We start from the raw sequence: 13,667 nt of genomic DNA, 5'->3' as shown, positions 1-13,667 counted from the left end.
GTAAACTCTTTTTAGCTGAGATTTAATAAAGAATCAGTCAATATTCAAGACAATACTCATAGATTATTGAATTTTATTTATGTTGTGATCCATTCTTATTCTGCAAAATGCCAAATTTATGTGTGGCTCATCTTATTAAAAGATGACATAAATACAGTTATGTGGCACATAGTTAAATAGCTGAAGGACAACACCAGCAGTGGAAGGAGTAACATTCCCTAAACACACAGTTCTCATGTACAGCTCTTCCTGCAGAACTCTTAATGCAATGGCAGCTATGAATGTTTACAATATGTATTTGAATAGTAACTGTAACGGTTTTACTACATTTAAATGACAGCTACAACTAGTAAAGCAGAACCAAAGCCATTCTCTGTATAGATGGAGTGGAAATGAGATAAACTGCCAGTATTTCTTTACCAATGTTTTCCACTCCATTTCTCTCCTCCCTACAATAACTGTTTCGCCCAAATGTGGCCCATATCTGCAGTTTTCTCTACAGGCACTTTGGCCTTGACTAATGGTACTGTGCTGGTTCTGGTGGAGTAAGTTTAATACCAGGCTACATCTGACCCAACACTAGCTGTGACCAATGTTAGGACCACTCTGTGCCTTTTATCCATGTTTGGCAGATGCACCATTTGCCAGTTGCCATAAAATAGCCAGATTAAACCCAGATGTGTCTTCTTTCTGGAATACATTATTTTCTTTTTTGTTTTTTTTATTGACCTCTCATGTGTTTTACAAATATTCGACACTTCCACTCCAACTAGGGAAACTATTTTACATTTTATTACCAACTTAAAGTGTAAAGTATTAAAAAAATAAAATATTAACAATGTTTTCATTTGGACCAGATGAATATGTAATAAATTGTCCTACACATCTGCTACATTATATATAAGGCATTAACTTTAAACTCTTTCTGCCCATTAAAAAATGCATTAAAAAAATGTGAAAAAACACACAAACTTTAGATTTTCTCTAATTTTTTTTTATCATCAAGACAGTCCATGTACTTTCAATACAACATGTTTTAATTGTGATTTTTTTAAATCAGTTTCTTAATCATATCATTAGCTTTTGATTAAATAAAATAAAATCAATACATTTGTTTTAATTAACAAACAATCATGCTCTTTTTTGCTTCCCGATTATCTCTTATCTTTTGAAAATGATTATTTCATTAAAATTGGGCATTAAGTTAATAATAGAAACATTCCAATAAAAGCACTAAAAAGCTGTCCCACTGAAATACAAAAAGGACATATCAAACGTAACAGCTGAGTATTTAAAAACTATGCAGCCAATTAAGTGGTGCTTTTGTTTGTTTGTTGTGTGTGTTTGTGTGTCTGTGTGTGTGAGAGAGATATGGGGTGGGGGACTTTTAGTATTATTGTTTTTATTAGAGACTTCATTAGAGACTGGAAAAAAATGTGAAATAATCAAAAACAAAAAACAAAAACTGAGCCAAATAGAATTAATTAAAAAAAAAAATTGCTGTGTTTGAAAATCCTACTGCCAAATAGGTGTTTATTTGTTTGTTTGTTTGTTTGTTTGTTTGTTTGTTTTAACCACACTGTTGTAATATGATCTATTGAAGCACCAAACATTAGAATGTAAAATCCCATATTTTTACAGTCATGTGTCATTTCATGCAGTAGGGTGTAGGGTACTTATGTGCTTTCCTTCTTGTGTTGCTGCTATCATATGTTAATCAATGCATCAGTGCTGTCTATGCTGGTAGTATAATATTATTGCACACCTATGAAATAAAACAAAACAAAACACAATTATTGTGTGTGCTGAGTGCTTTCTTAATGAAGAGGTAACAGATGTAGTTTTATACTTGCACCAAGGGAGTGGCACTCCAATTTCGTTGTACTCTGTACAATGACAATAAAGGCTATTCTATTCTATTCTATTCTATTCTATTCTATTCTATACAAAAAGTCCATGTCACTGATAATCAGAGTTTTTAAGTTGGGTTCTTTTGCACAATTTGTTGTGCACAAAATTGTTCTGTACTACTTATTCTGCCATTTTATTTTGTTGAAATGTTAGTTTGAAACTATAACATTGTTTAGGTCACATAGTAAATGTGTATTTTTAAGCCACACATTACCATAAGTGTACTTTTCATATATTTGAAAGAAATCCAGTGAAAAAAACCTGATAATAAGAGTGTAATATGCTATTTTTCTTTTTCATTTTTATTTGAATCACTGAAAAAAAGATGTTTATCACGTCGTGGAAGATCCAGGAAATTGAAACCAGGCCATTTCTGGGGTCATTGACTGCAAAAACTTTGCAAAAAGTAAAATAAAATAAAAATGCACCCAGTCAGAAAAACTGAAGACTCAGACTGACTAAAGAACACATCTGTTTATTTGTTTCAGAGCGCAGTACATGTACTTTAGAGTCTTTACAAAATATTTACATAGATTTATCTATTTATTCTTTGGGTACCAGAGAAATTAAAAAACTAAAATGAAGAAATAAGGAATCAGCTTGGGATAATTTATCATTTTCTAAATTCACAACATACACAGCAGTAAAAACTGCTGCAGAGTTTGAACATGTATGAAATATAATCCCTGTGTGGTATCAGATGTTGACTAGAGGCATGAGATTTCTGCACAATCTTGAAGTGCATCATGACACTACACTTTATCCACTGACATTTTTATCACAGCTTTTGACAGACTATTGTCACAATATTGTATGTAAAATATTTCATTGTTAACACCAAGTTATTCCTATAAGCACCATAATATCTGATGTTTAGTTTCAGATTTTTTTAACTCACTGGCCCTTTCACCAGACCCTGCTCTTTGCGCATCACTGGTGCATAAATGCTGCAGTCTCGTGCCTCGCAAAATCCCGGTACACCTGCAAATCCAACCATGCCGGGTGGACCCACGGGACCAGAGAAGCCACGAGCCCCACGGAGACCCTCCATGCCATCTTTTGGTTCTGCCGGGTTACCTGGTGAACCTGTAAAAAGCAAAATTTGAAAAAAGAAAACATGGTGCAAACATTCATTACGCTATATCAAGACAGTACTGAGTTTTTGGCTAATTACGGACTAAATAAATAAATTAGTATGTTTTTTATTTTTTATTTTAAAAAAATTCAGGCTTTACTACTTGTTTATTACAGATACACTGTTATCTTTCACTGTTATCTAATTCAAGATAAAAAAAATAAAAAAAAACAGTCCTGAAGTAATGTTTACAGGATGTTTGACAGTGTGGATGCGACCAGTGTCCTACCTCTGAGTCCCTGTGGTCCGTTGAGTCCTGGCAGCCCTATACCCGGATCTCCTACAACGCCTTTGGGTCCCTTTCGACCTTTTAAAAAAGATAAAAGATGCAACTCACAAAGCTGCACAACTATGTTTTCAAACGTTTTTTTCCCTTTTGATGAAATACTGACACTGTGAGTAAAAACCATGGCAAGAATACTATTCTAAATGATTTTAAATTGTTTAATTTACACTAGTGCCGTTCTTTAGCTATCCAACTTTTTCCCCACTATGTGCCCTTATATGTCCATCTTAACCTTTCAAAGTTCTTAAACTCTAAAACCTTCAATAAAAAGCATAAATATAAAAAAATAACATAGGTATTTAATCGGTCAAGGGAGTAGGAAACTCTTGCCTCTGTCGCCGGGTGTTCCCTTTTGTCCCTCCAGTCCTCTGTCACCTTGAACACCTCTGGCTCCTTTTGCTCCGGGTTTTCCTACTTTACCCTGATAGATGAAGGCAGAAATTATATTAATATACTAATAGGTATAAGGGCAGGACATCCAAGAGTTTATATCACATCCCTAGTTTATCTCACAGCAGCTATTAAAATGACAAATAAATAATAAAAAGACTGAAGAGGGACTTGCAGCTTTGCCTGGTGGCCCTGGTGGCCCTTGAGCTCCTGGGGGCCCAATGAGTGTCCGGTTGTTGATGGGACAGCCCTGAGAGCACTTGGCTCTGATGGAGGAAGCATACTGAGAGATCTGAGCTGTAACAACACCTCTGCAGAGCTGCAAGACCTGCTCATCAGTAAGCCCAGGACCCTGCAGGACAACAAACAATTCAGATTCTCTGCATCAATGCTGCAAAACTCCAGCGTTACAGTAAGAAGCTATCATCTTACTCTTTAAGTGTGAACGAAATAATAAACTGGTCAGGTTCAGACAAAATCAGACATCTGATGCTGATCACTAGAGGTGTTGGAAGTTTCTCTGACGTCTAAGATACAAAATGAATGATAAGTTAGTCACGAAAACATTGTGCACATTAATTAATAATGGGAATTCATTCTAATTATTAATGATTTTAGTAGACTGAGGCCCAGCTCTTAAGAAGACACGTTATTGTGATTTATCCAACAGTAATTTTTTCTGTGATATTATCAGCCTTCTGTTTGTGAGATGTATAAAAGCTAAAATAATATAAGCCAATAATATTTTCACATAACATTTGGACTTTTCAAAATGACTAACTGAAGTGAAAATAATGGAACCAGGAAGGAAATGATGTCAGGGAAATAAGTTTCAGCGATACTTTTAGTTCCTCTTTTAAATAAGGCAGTAGATATTATTTAGAACACACTGAGTGTGTTTCAAGTTTAACTTAAGTTGAAAACAGGGATTTTTCAGTTTAATCAGAATCAGAATACTTTATTGATCCCTGGGGGAAATTATTTTTTTGTTACAGTGCTCCATTATAAACAACATTAACAAGACCGACAATACGCTAACTAAGAATAGTACAATATATAAATATATATATATATATGTGTGTATATATATATATATATATGTGTGTGTATATATATATATATGTGTGTGTATATATATATGTGTGTATATACATATATATATATATACATATATATATATAACAGCAAACATGAACCTTCAAGTATTAACACTGATGAACTGGTGTTTACAATGGTTACAAATGAATATTGTTTCAATGTTGGTTAATTCAAAAATCCATGCATTCTCCCATGCAGATGTTACTCACAGATGGACCTTGCACTCCTTTAGGTCCAGCTCGACCCTTAAGACCTGGGTCCCCGGCTGGACCACGTTGTCCTCTGACCCCTGGGATGCCAGGAGGTCCAACCGGGCCTGGAGCCCCAATGGGACCAACAGCTCCCTTAGGCCCACGCTGTCAAAAGAAGATGTTTCAAATGAGGAAGAAAGAGGCATGTGAGTACTTTTACACTACAACAGATTACTGTTTATACCCCAAAAAGCGTAATTAGTATGACTAATTTTTAGTTAGTTGTCTGAGCTTTTGCAAATCATATGTTTACACAGATTACAGCATGGGCAACGGGGAAGTGAAGTGAAGATATTTTGAAAATGTGTGATGATAAAATTTTTTTGAATATTTTGTCTTGAAATCCCATCATAATAACATAAGCTTCAGCTCAACTGTCAGCTGTTAACCTGGCAGACAGTATGGAGAAATCATAAACAGTTCTGGCAGCTATGAAGAACAGATGCTAATGTGGATACCTCTGCTTTGAGACAAGTGATAAAGCTCCAGCATCAGAATGTCTTTTGAAACAATGTTACACTGGATGCCTGTTTGTATGTTTATTCTGAAAGTTGTTGTTTCATAGTTTAGAACAAACTTCATGCTGCACTGAAGCAAAGGACAATACTGGAGCAGGGCTGGACTGTCAGTTTTCCCAAAGGGCCATGTGACTAACTGGGGCTGTTGTGGATGACTGAACCAACAAACTTAACTCAGTTGTACTCAGTATTAACTTTATCTCCTTCTAAGCTTATTGGTGCAGTACTCCACACCAGTCCCTGTATAACTTTGCCTTTTTCAGCTTTAACATGACAATACCCTTGTGTATAAAGCCTGTTCCCTAAAATGTTAGTGTGGGAAAGAAATGACTGGCCTGACCTGAGTTCAATGACATGCAACTCCTTTAGGATAACCTTAAAACTCTGAAGGCTATCCAGACCGATTAGCCCTGTTTAATGTTCATGGTTTTAAATTATTTATATATTTCTTTTACATATGGAGTAATGTGTTCTGATTTTTGCCTGATATATGTAGGATATTCTACTAAAACCGATAACAACTTGGAATCAGTATAATAAGGAAAGGCATGAAATGGTTTTTTTATGGATTCAGAAACTCACGCTGCGTCATGGGCATGTATTTCTATGACGTTAGAGTAAAAACAAGAAATGTAAATCAAGTACGCACCTGTCCTCTGTCTCCACGGTCTCCTACGCTTCCCTGAAAGGTAAAACGAAAAAGGAACAAACTCAGTGAGTAAATCCCAGCGGGGGTGGAAAGAGGAAATGAAATGGAGAGTACGGTTTGTAGGAAGATGTTTCTTTATCTAACTGTAAACAGGTAAAATCACCTTCTGTCCTTTCTCGCCTTTCGTGCCCTTCTTCCCTGCTGCACCCTGCAGGGGAAAGTAAATATGATGAAACATTGAGAATTATCATCTCCAAGTCTGAGGCCATGGTTCTCCACAAGAAAAGTGTGGAGTGAAATTTGTCTGGGTTTAAGGATAAGTTGCTGCCCAAAGAGTTTATGTATCTGCTTCATGAGTGAGGGAAGAAAAGAGCAAGAGACTGATTGGTGAGGCATCTGCTGTAATACAGACACTGCACTGTTCTGCTGTGGTGAAGAGAGAGCTGGGGTTGAAAGTGAACCTTTCAGTTTATGGCTCATTCTACATCTCCACCCTCATCTGAGCCACCACCTCAGGGTAGTAAATGAAAGAATAAGACTGCAGCACAACTTTGTCCAAAGCATGTTTATGCTCATGCTCAGAGTGAGGGTTCTGAGCTTGGCCATTCGGGAGGAACTCAAAGTACAGCTGGTATTCCTTCACATCAAAAGGAGCCAGCTGAAGTGATTAGGGCAGGAAGCCTACTGGATGTCTCCGAAGGCATGTCCTGGAGGAGGTCTCAGGGTAGATCCAGGACATCAAGGTTCAAGGTTACTTTATTTATACCTGTAGGTAAATTTGCTTTACAGAAAAATGATAGCATTAGTTTGCTATTATTTTTGCTTCTTGCAGTAAATTACTCTTTAGTCTGTATTCTGTTTATGTTTAATATGCTGGTAACATGAAGGCTAAAAATGATTAAGATGGACTGATAGGCCCCATGCTGATACGTCTGTGCCCCCCTTCCCCGACCTTCTTTATGCTGCTGCCACCTTAATACCAAATATTAAATAAAGAAATAAAAAGTGCCAACTAAGAAATTTTGATCATGTTTCTACAACCAGCACAAGATGTCAGCAGTTAAGCAGAGAAGCCCAGACCTCCCTCTCCCCAGCCACCTCCTCTAGCTTATCTGAGGGAACACCAAGGCGTTCCCAGGCCAGCCGAGAGATATAATCTCTCCAGCGTGTCCTTGGTCTGCCTCGGGGCATCCTCCCGGTGGGACAGGCCCAGAAGACCTCACCCAGGAGGCATCCTAGTCAGATGCCCGAACCACCTCAACTGGCTCCTTTTAATCTGGAGGAGCAGCAGCTCTACTCTGAGGACATCATGGTGGTGCTATAGTTGCTGCCTCATAGGAAGAGGGTGTTAATCTGGTGGGGGACTGAGCAGTTTGCAGATGTGTTGAAAAAGAAAAGTATTTTTTAACTTTCAGCCAAATTTATGAGTGGAGCGACAACCTTCCAACTTTCATTTTGAATTAGATCTCAACAATATTAAGACATGTGGTTTTACTGCTATGGTAGTTTTTTCCTCCGTTTATTCTACTCCAACATAAATGAGAAACTGCTACACCCATGAGATAACAGAAAGCCTTAAGCCTTAAGCACACACACAAACACTAGCAGCCCCTGAGCCTTGACACTAAATAATACCCAACAAAGTTCATGTCAAACACAACAAAACTCTGACAACACAGACAAGGGAACTCCCCAACTTAGCAATTCAAACCGCACCTCCGTCCACACACAGACACATGAAAGTGATTCTAAATAGGAAAGTATTTAACTAGCTACTTATTCTGACCATACAACTGACAAAAAATTGTTTGTCTGTTTTCACTGACTCAGAGTTGTCATGAATTTATGAAGGACTTCAAAGCCTGAACTGAATTTGAATTTTGAGTCAGCACTCTCTGGTAGCTAGGTTTTGTTTACAAGTGAAAGTGTGTCTGGTCTTTTAGGCATACAAAAGGTCACAAGTTACAGTCGCTATACCTTTATTTTATATTACTATTGTAATGCAGTTTGACTGTGTAGTTAAAGAACTCACCTTCTCCCCATCAGGTCCCGTCTCACCTTTGGGCCCCTGTTAAACAAAAATCAATTAAACACACAACTAAATAATATATCTTGATATTAAAGGTCTGTGGGTCAGTTCTGAAAATTATCAAAATGTGTGGAAGACGTTTGGAAGAATGACTAAACACTAAACTAACACAAATAGAATGATTAGCACAATACTTAAGTTAATATTTAAACTATAACTGCTTTTATTAGTTAATACAGTAATCCTGACTGCAAAACCGCCTGGTAACCACCCATTGTTTTGGTCACTAGGAGACTGCGTGGAAGACACAGAACTGTCTGCAAAAACTCACTATTTGCTGACTTTTGGTGGCACTTTTTTCAAGTTTCACTACTGCTCTTTTGAGTAGTTAGCAAGTGTTTGCAGACAGGTTGGTGTCTTCAAAATAAACTACTGGCAACTGTGGTAATTTGCTGACAAAATCAAGTGAAGGAGGTTTTTGGTGCAGCAAAAACAATGCAATGTTTGATATTTCTTAAAAGACTGAAAGATAGAAGAGAGAAATCCTTGAAGATGTTAAATGGTAAATGGCCTGTATTTATATAGCGCTTTACTAGTCCCTAAGGACCCCAAAGCGCTTTACATATCCAGTCATCCACCCATTCACACACACATTCACATGTTGAACACAGAGTATTGCGTGCACACACTTTTGGGCCTTGGAGGCCCTTTGCTCCTGGTTTTCCTGGTATTCCAGCATCTCCTTGTTCTCCTTGGGCTCCCTGTTGAACAAATTAAAAAAAAGCAACTGAAAATTAAATAGGCTTGCGCTGTGCAGATATTTTATCTATCATTTCTGCTGTTTTTACAATTATATTAAAAACAGCTAAAGAAATCTTAAGCTATTGCCTATACGGTAACTTTGAATAGACGATGATGAGATATGAAAATCAAACAATTGGTCACTTAATGGTATTATTTACATTACAGTAATCAGTCAAAAGTCTTTCATCAGAATAATCAACAGTCTTACTGAAACTGACTCAGTCATTCAGAAATCACATTCGTGTCAAGACTAAAACAAGTGATGGGGGGAAAAAAATCTGCATTTCTCTGAATAAATATCTTGTGGAGTGCCACAAGGGTCTATGCTGGGGTTTCTTGTTGTTTTCTCTGAATTTGAAGGAAATCCATCAACCACTTACATTTCTATATGCCAAAGTGTATATCAGGTATGCTGCGCTTAAAGCAATGTTTGGTTTTGAAAAGTTCTCTGAACACCAACTTTGAAATAATTACTCAGGATTTAACTGATAGAATCCACTGTAATGAACAAATGTAAAAGCACTGTATGGTCAGTCACCAGTTTACTGAGCTTCTCATCTCTCTGTCAACCTCTTCTCCAGATGTTCCAGATATGTAACTCTGGATTAAAGTATATTAGAGACACATAAAAATACATTAAGTTTGCCTGTTGGCTCTATTAGCTATAATCCAAACTAACAGTGTGTTTGTTATTTGTTTTTTTACTATTAGCGATATCCTCTTTTCATAGTTTCACTGTTAAGGTCACATGGGTTTCATTGACTGGATTCATGCCAAAATAATCTGCTGATTTGAGCTTTGGGAAAATTCTTTACTTATTCAGTAGAACAGCTGCTTAAAGTTGTACAGTGTTATGTTTTAATGAAAACCGCTAGCTTCACTTCCACTTCGGGATTTTCCCTGACTTGCAATTTGCTGATCTATGGACAGTTTCCATAACTTAGATCAGCTGAACTGAGAAAGAATAAAAAAATTAAAAAAGTCAGTCCACTGCTAAGTATCTATTCTGTGCATCCAGTAAATAGCTTGAATGTACTCAGATTCAATATATTTTTGTAAATAATTTGTTAGGTTTGATATTTCCCAGGATTATAAATAATCTCACCGCATTCATCTGTAACTGTTTGATGTTTTCTGCTTTCAATTTCTATTTCTTAAATAAAATGCAGCCCTATTATTCATATTATCTTCATGGATAAAAACAGATATGAATTTGTTTATGTCTAGCAATATGTTTCACTTCCCTTTGGTATCTCCCAGAAAATTAAAAAGAAAAAAGAAAAAAAACACTGGCATATAAAGGCTAAATGCAACTGCTAAAGTTCCCCTAAGCCTACAGAGACCATAGATTTCACACAACATTAGTTTGACATTTACATGGGACTGGCCAAAGAGTGGTAAGACAATGAATAACAACGAAGCAGCAGATGTCGCGATAACCAAAGGGTCTGTCCCTATTACTCAATTTAAACCCATGGGTAACTTTTTGGCTTCTCAGACCAAATAACCCAGGTGGTCATAACTAGGGTACTTTCTCAGTAATTTGTTTCTGTTATTGGGAAAACTACTTTTACAAACTGGCTATGAAGATTTGTGTTTTGTTTTTGATGAAAGGTTATATGTATTTAGTTTACTGATTGTCAGTGTAGGTTCTTAGTCATCCAGGACATGGTAGTCTCGAGTGCCTAAAAAGAAACCAACTGGACTTTTTTAGGTTTGTGAGGATGTTTCTCCTCTCATCCAAGAGGCTGTTTTAAAGTTCCAGGGATTTAAGCTGCATTCCAGATTCCAGATATCTTGGAAGTCGGGAGTGGCATCACTCCAGAGTTAGAGCGCTCCAAGAAAAACAGAATTTGTTTTGACTGTCAGCAAGCTAGAGCCATTCAGGTATCACTAGAAATAAAGCATAATATTTATTCTTTATGCTTAAAAAAAACACATTTGTGGATAGAACCTGATCACTGCTCTGCATAGGACTTATTTAATGAGTGAAAAATACACAAGAGTTGGAGTACAGAATAAAAGTTTGCAGTTCTACTATTGTTTACATTCAGTGCTGCCATGTTGGTATGCTCCATCTTTTCAATTGGGAACTTTGTTCCACAATTCTAACCCGACTTCCAAGTTATTCAGGAGCGAGTTAGAATTAACACAGTATGCAGTATTAACCTCCAGTGGGAACTGGAAGTGGTCTTCAGGGTTGCTGACACATTAATAATCATCTGAGATGTCACATGAGTCAAGGAGTGAAAAAAGCACTGGGTCATTCGGTCACTGAGTTGTGTGAAAGTGTGAAATTTTTGTAAGATGTTGCCCAACTCCATCATAGAGGGATCTCGAGACTGGACTGTAGGTGACTGACGGCTGGTGTCGTAAGTCATCACCTCTGTTAAGTGATTGTCACCCACCTTCCAAAATGAAAACTTTGGCACTGGCAACATGACATTCTAAAAATAATAAGTTGTTCTTAAGACAATGTTGCCAATGTTCTTATAATTCTTACCTGTTGTATTTCACTAACATTACATGGACAAAAGCACTGGGGCAGCTGCATAATAGATGTACAGGAACTGCTTGGCCATCGAAGTCCGTACCATGAAGCTCAGTTTTTGTGCTACTGTTTAAGCCAGAGGGGGTTTGGAACTCTTACTTTAATTTATCGCACAATGCACCTCAGTATTCAGAAACCCTGCTCTGTAATTTGAACAGTGATCTTCCACTCCATGTCTGAATTGCTGCCGTTCTTAAGCAATAACAACACTTAAAATTTATCACTGAATATCAAGAAGGTAAGATTTTCGCAAAATGGCTTCTTTTTTAACCATTACTGCATGGCTTGGTGCTAAATTTTGTGCACCTTGTGGAAATGGGACTAAAAATACCTGAATTCAGAGGTGGTCTTTTTTGTCCATATAGCGTGCATTTTGGATCCTTTCTTACATTTAATGATTGATAAAAATTGTGGGGCATTGGGAATAAACTGTATTTCAGCTCCTGCAGCGGGGCATTCCAGAAAAAGTCTGAGAACCACTCGTGACAGGCAGGGACCTGAGATCACTGGACTAGAAAGACCGGACTGGCCTGTAAGTAAAACACACGTGCAAAAGTAACTCTTTTGCTCATGGGAAAATCCTCCAGTTTAAGGGAACAAAAGAAGAACTGGAATGGGCGTGATTTATTGTGGGAATTGTCACAAGAACTGTTGTATGTTTGTAAATAATGAAAGGAACCAAACACGGAAATGGACTGTGGGAGAAAAAGGAAAAACTGAAAGTGGAGTTTTTGAGTTAATTGACTGGGCTTTCCTAAGTGTGATCAATTGAAAATGTATGTGTTTTTCATGATTGGTGTTTCAAGACATTTAAGTGGTTATGGGTATCTAAATTTTGCAATTTGTCTTTCCCACTTTGTATTATAACTGTGACGTCACTCACTCACCCCAGCACCCACTCTGCCTCGAGGTCCTCTGATGCCACCATCGCCTTTACTCCCCTGCCAAGGAAGAGCAGGTAATAATAGGTTAGAGGAAGAAAAGACAAAATAGACACTAGAGCCCAGTTTGTGTCTGGATGACAATAACCTATAAAGTTTTATGACTGTAACTTCCACAGTTCACATTTCAGTATCATGTTAACAACAACCTGTCCTGACATTTAAGCACCATTCAGTGTATAGAAACCACCTTTGGGGCTAATTCCTGGTACAGTAGGTGGCTTTAGGATCTATTTTTCCAATGACTTTTACAAAAGGAGTCATATGGTGAAAGAAACATTGGTGGTCCAGGGTATATGCTACAGCTGTGTGTTGCTGTTAAGGCCAAAGTATTGCAGAACTACAGTAAAAAAGAAGGTTTTCAGCGGAATTTTACAGTCCTTTGAAAAAAGGTACACATTTACTGCTTCCATAGGAATTAACTACGGAAATCCAAATCAAATCCACTTGATTAGCTGATCATCAGCAAGTGTGAACATTTATAAAAAGCATACATTTTTTCTGGAGCATTTAGGTGTGCATTAACACAATACCATGCAGTGCTCAAAGAAACTGCAAAAAACCCAAGAGCTACATCTGAGATCCTAAAGTCCTCAGCAAACTGTCAAAGTTGACGACAGTCCAATAAGAAAAAAAAAGGGGGGTGATGATTTGAGCTTGTTTTCGAGCCTGGGCACTTCAAAATTATTGAGTTGAACATGATTTCCTGTGTATGCCAAAGTATTCTAGAGTCAGAATCAGAATACATTATTTTATAAGAACAATAACTAAACTAAATAAATAATACCATATATGAAATTTGTAAAATACAACAAAATGACTCTACTAGATATAAATAGCCCTAATTATAAATATTCCAGTATATTACACAAATTAAACATATATGGTTGACATTTAGGTGCCCATCTTATCACACTGTACTTTGTTTTGTTTTTTGTAGAGAATGTACAATGGGTGTACAACTATTGCAGTGTGTACTTGTGTTTTACATGAATGAGTTGTACAGAGATGCACAGGCAGGAATGATTTCCTGCGTCGTTCAGTAGTGCATTGGGGTAATCTCCGTGTCTCTCTTGTTACTGGCCAAGATGTCATGGAGTGTAT

General features: G+C 37.1%; 1 protein-coding gene across 1 annotated transcript in view; it reads right to left on the bottom strand.

The window, feature by feature from the left end:
• Positions 1 to 2,800: 2,800 nt before the first annotated feature.
• The window catches only part of LOC102200256 (collagen alpha-1(V) chain), a 32,062-nt gene continuing 21,195 nt past the window's right edge, over positions 2,801 to 13,667 (bottom strand). Inside the window, exons 17-26 of the mRNA XM_005750836.1 lie at positions 12,510 to 12,563; positions 8,957 to 9,028; positions 8,271 to 8,306; positions 6,402 to 6,446; positions 6,239 to 6,271; positions 5,030 to 5,176; positions 3,898 to 4,074; positions 3,663 to 3,753; positions 3,276 to 3,353; positions 2,801 to 2,997 (exon numbers count right to left, since the gene is read on the bottom strand). Coding sequence (XP_005750893.1) covers positions 2,801 to 2,997; positions 3,276 to 3,353; positions 3,663 to 3,753; positions 3,898 to 4,074; positions 5,030 to 5,176; positions 6,239 to 6,271; positions 6,402 to 6,446; positions 8,271 to 8,306; positions 8,957 to 9,028; positions 12,510 to 12,563 — 930 coding nt within the window. The remainder of the gene's footprint in view (positions 2,998 to 3,275; positions 3,354 to 3,662; positions 3,754 to 3,897; positions 4,075 to 5,029; positions 5,177 to 6,238; positions 6,272 to 6,401; positions 6,447 to 8,270; positions 8,307 to 8,956; positions 9,029 to 12,509; positions 12,564 to 13,667) is intronic.

The sequence above is a fragment of the Pundamilia nyererei genome, unplaced genomic scaffold, assembly GCF_000239375.1.
Source record: "Pundamilia nyererei isolate P.nyererei 1_Seehausen unplaced genomic scaffold, PunNye1.0 scaffold00289, whole genome shotgun sequence".
In the NCBI taxonomy this organism is placed as follows: Eukaryota; Metazoa; Chordata; class Actinopteri; order Cichliformes; family Cichlidae; genus Pundamilia; species Pundamilia nyererei.
The sequence above is the reverse complement of the archived record's forward strand: the minus strand, read 5'-3'. Positions and strand labels throughout refer to the sequence as shown.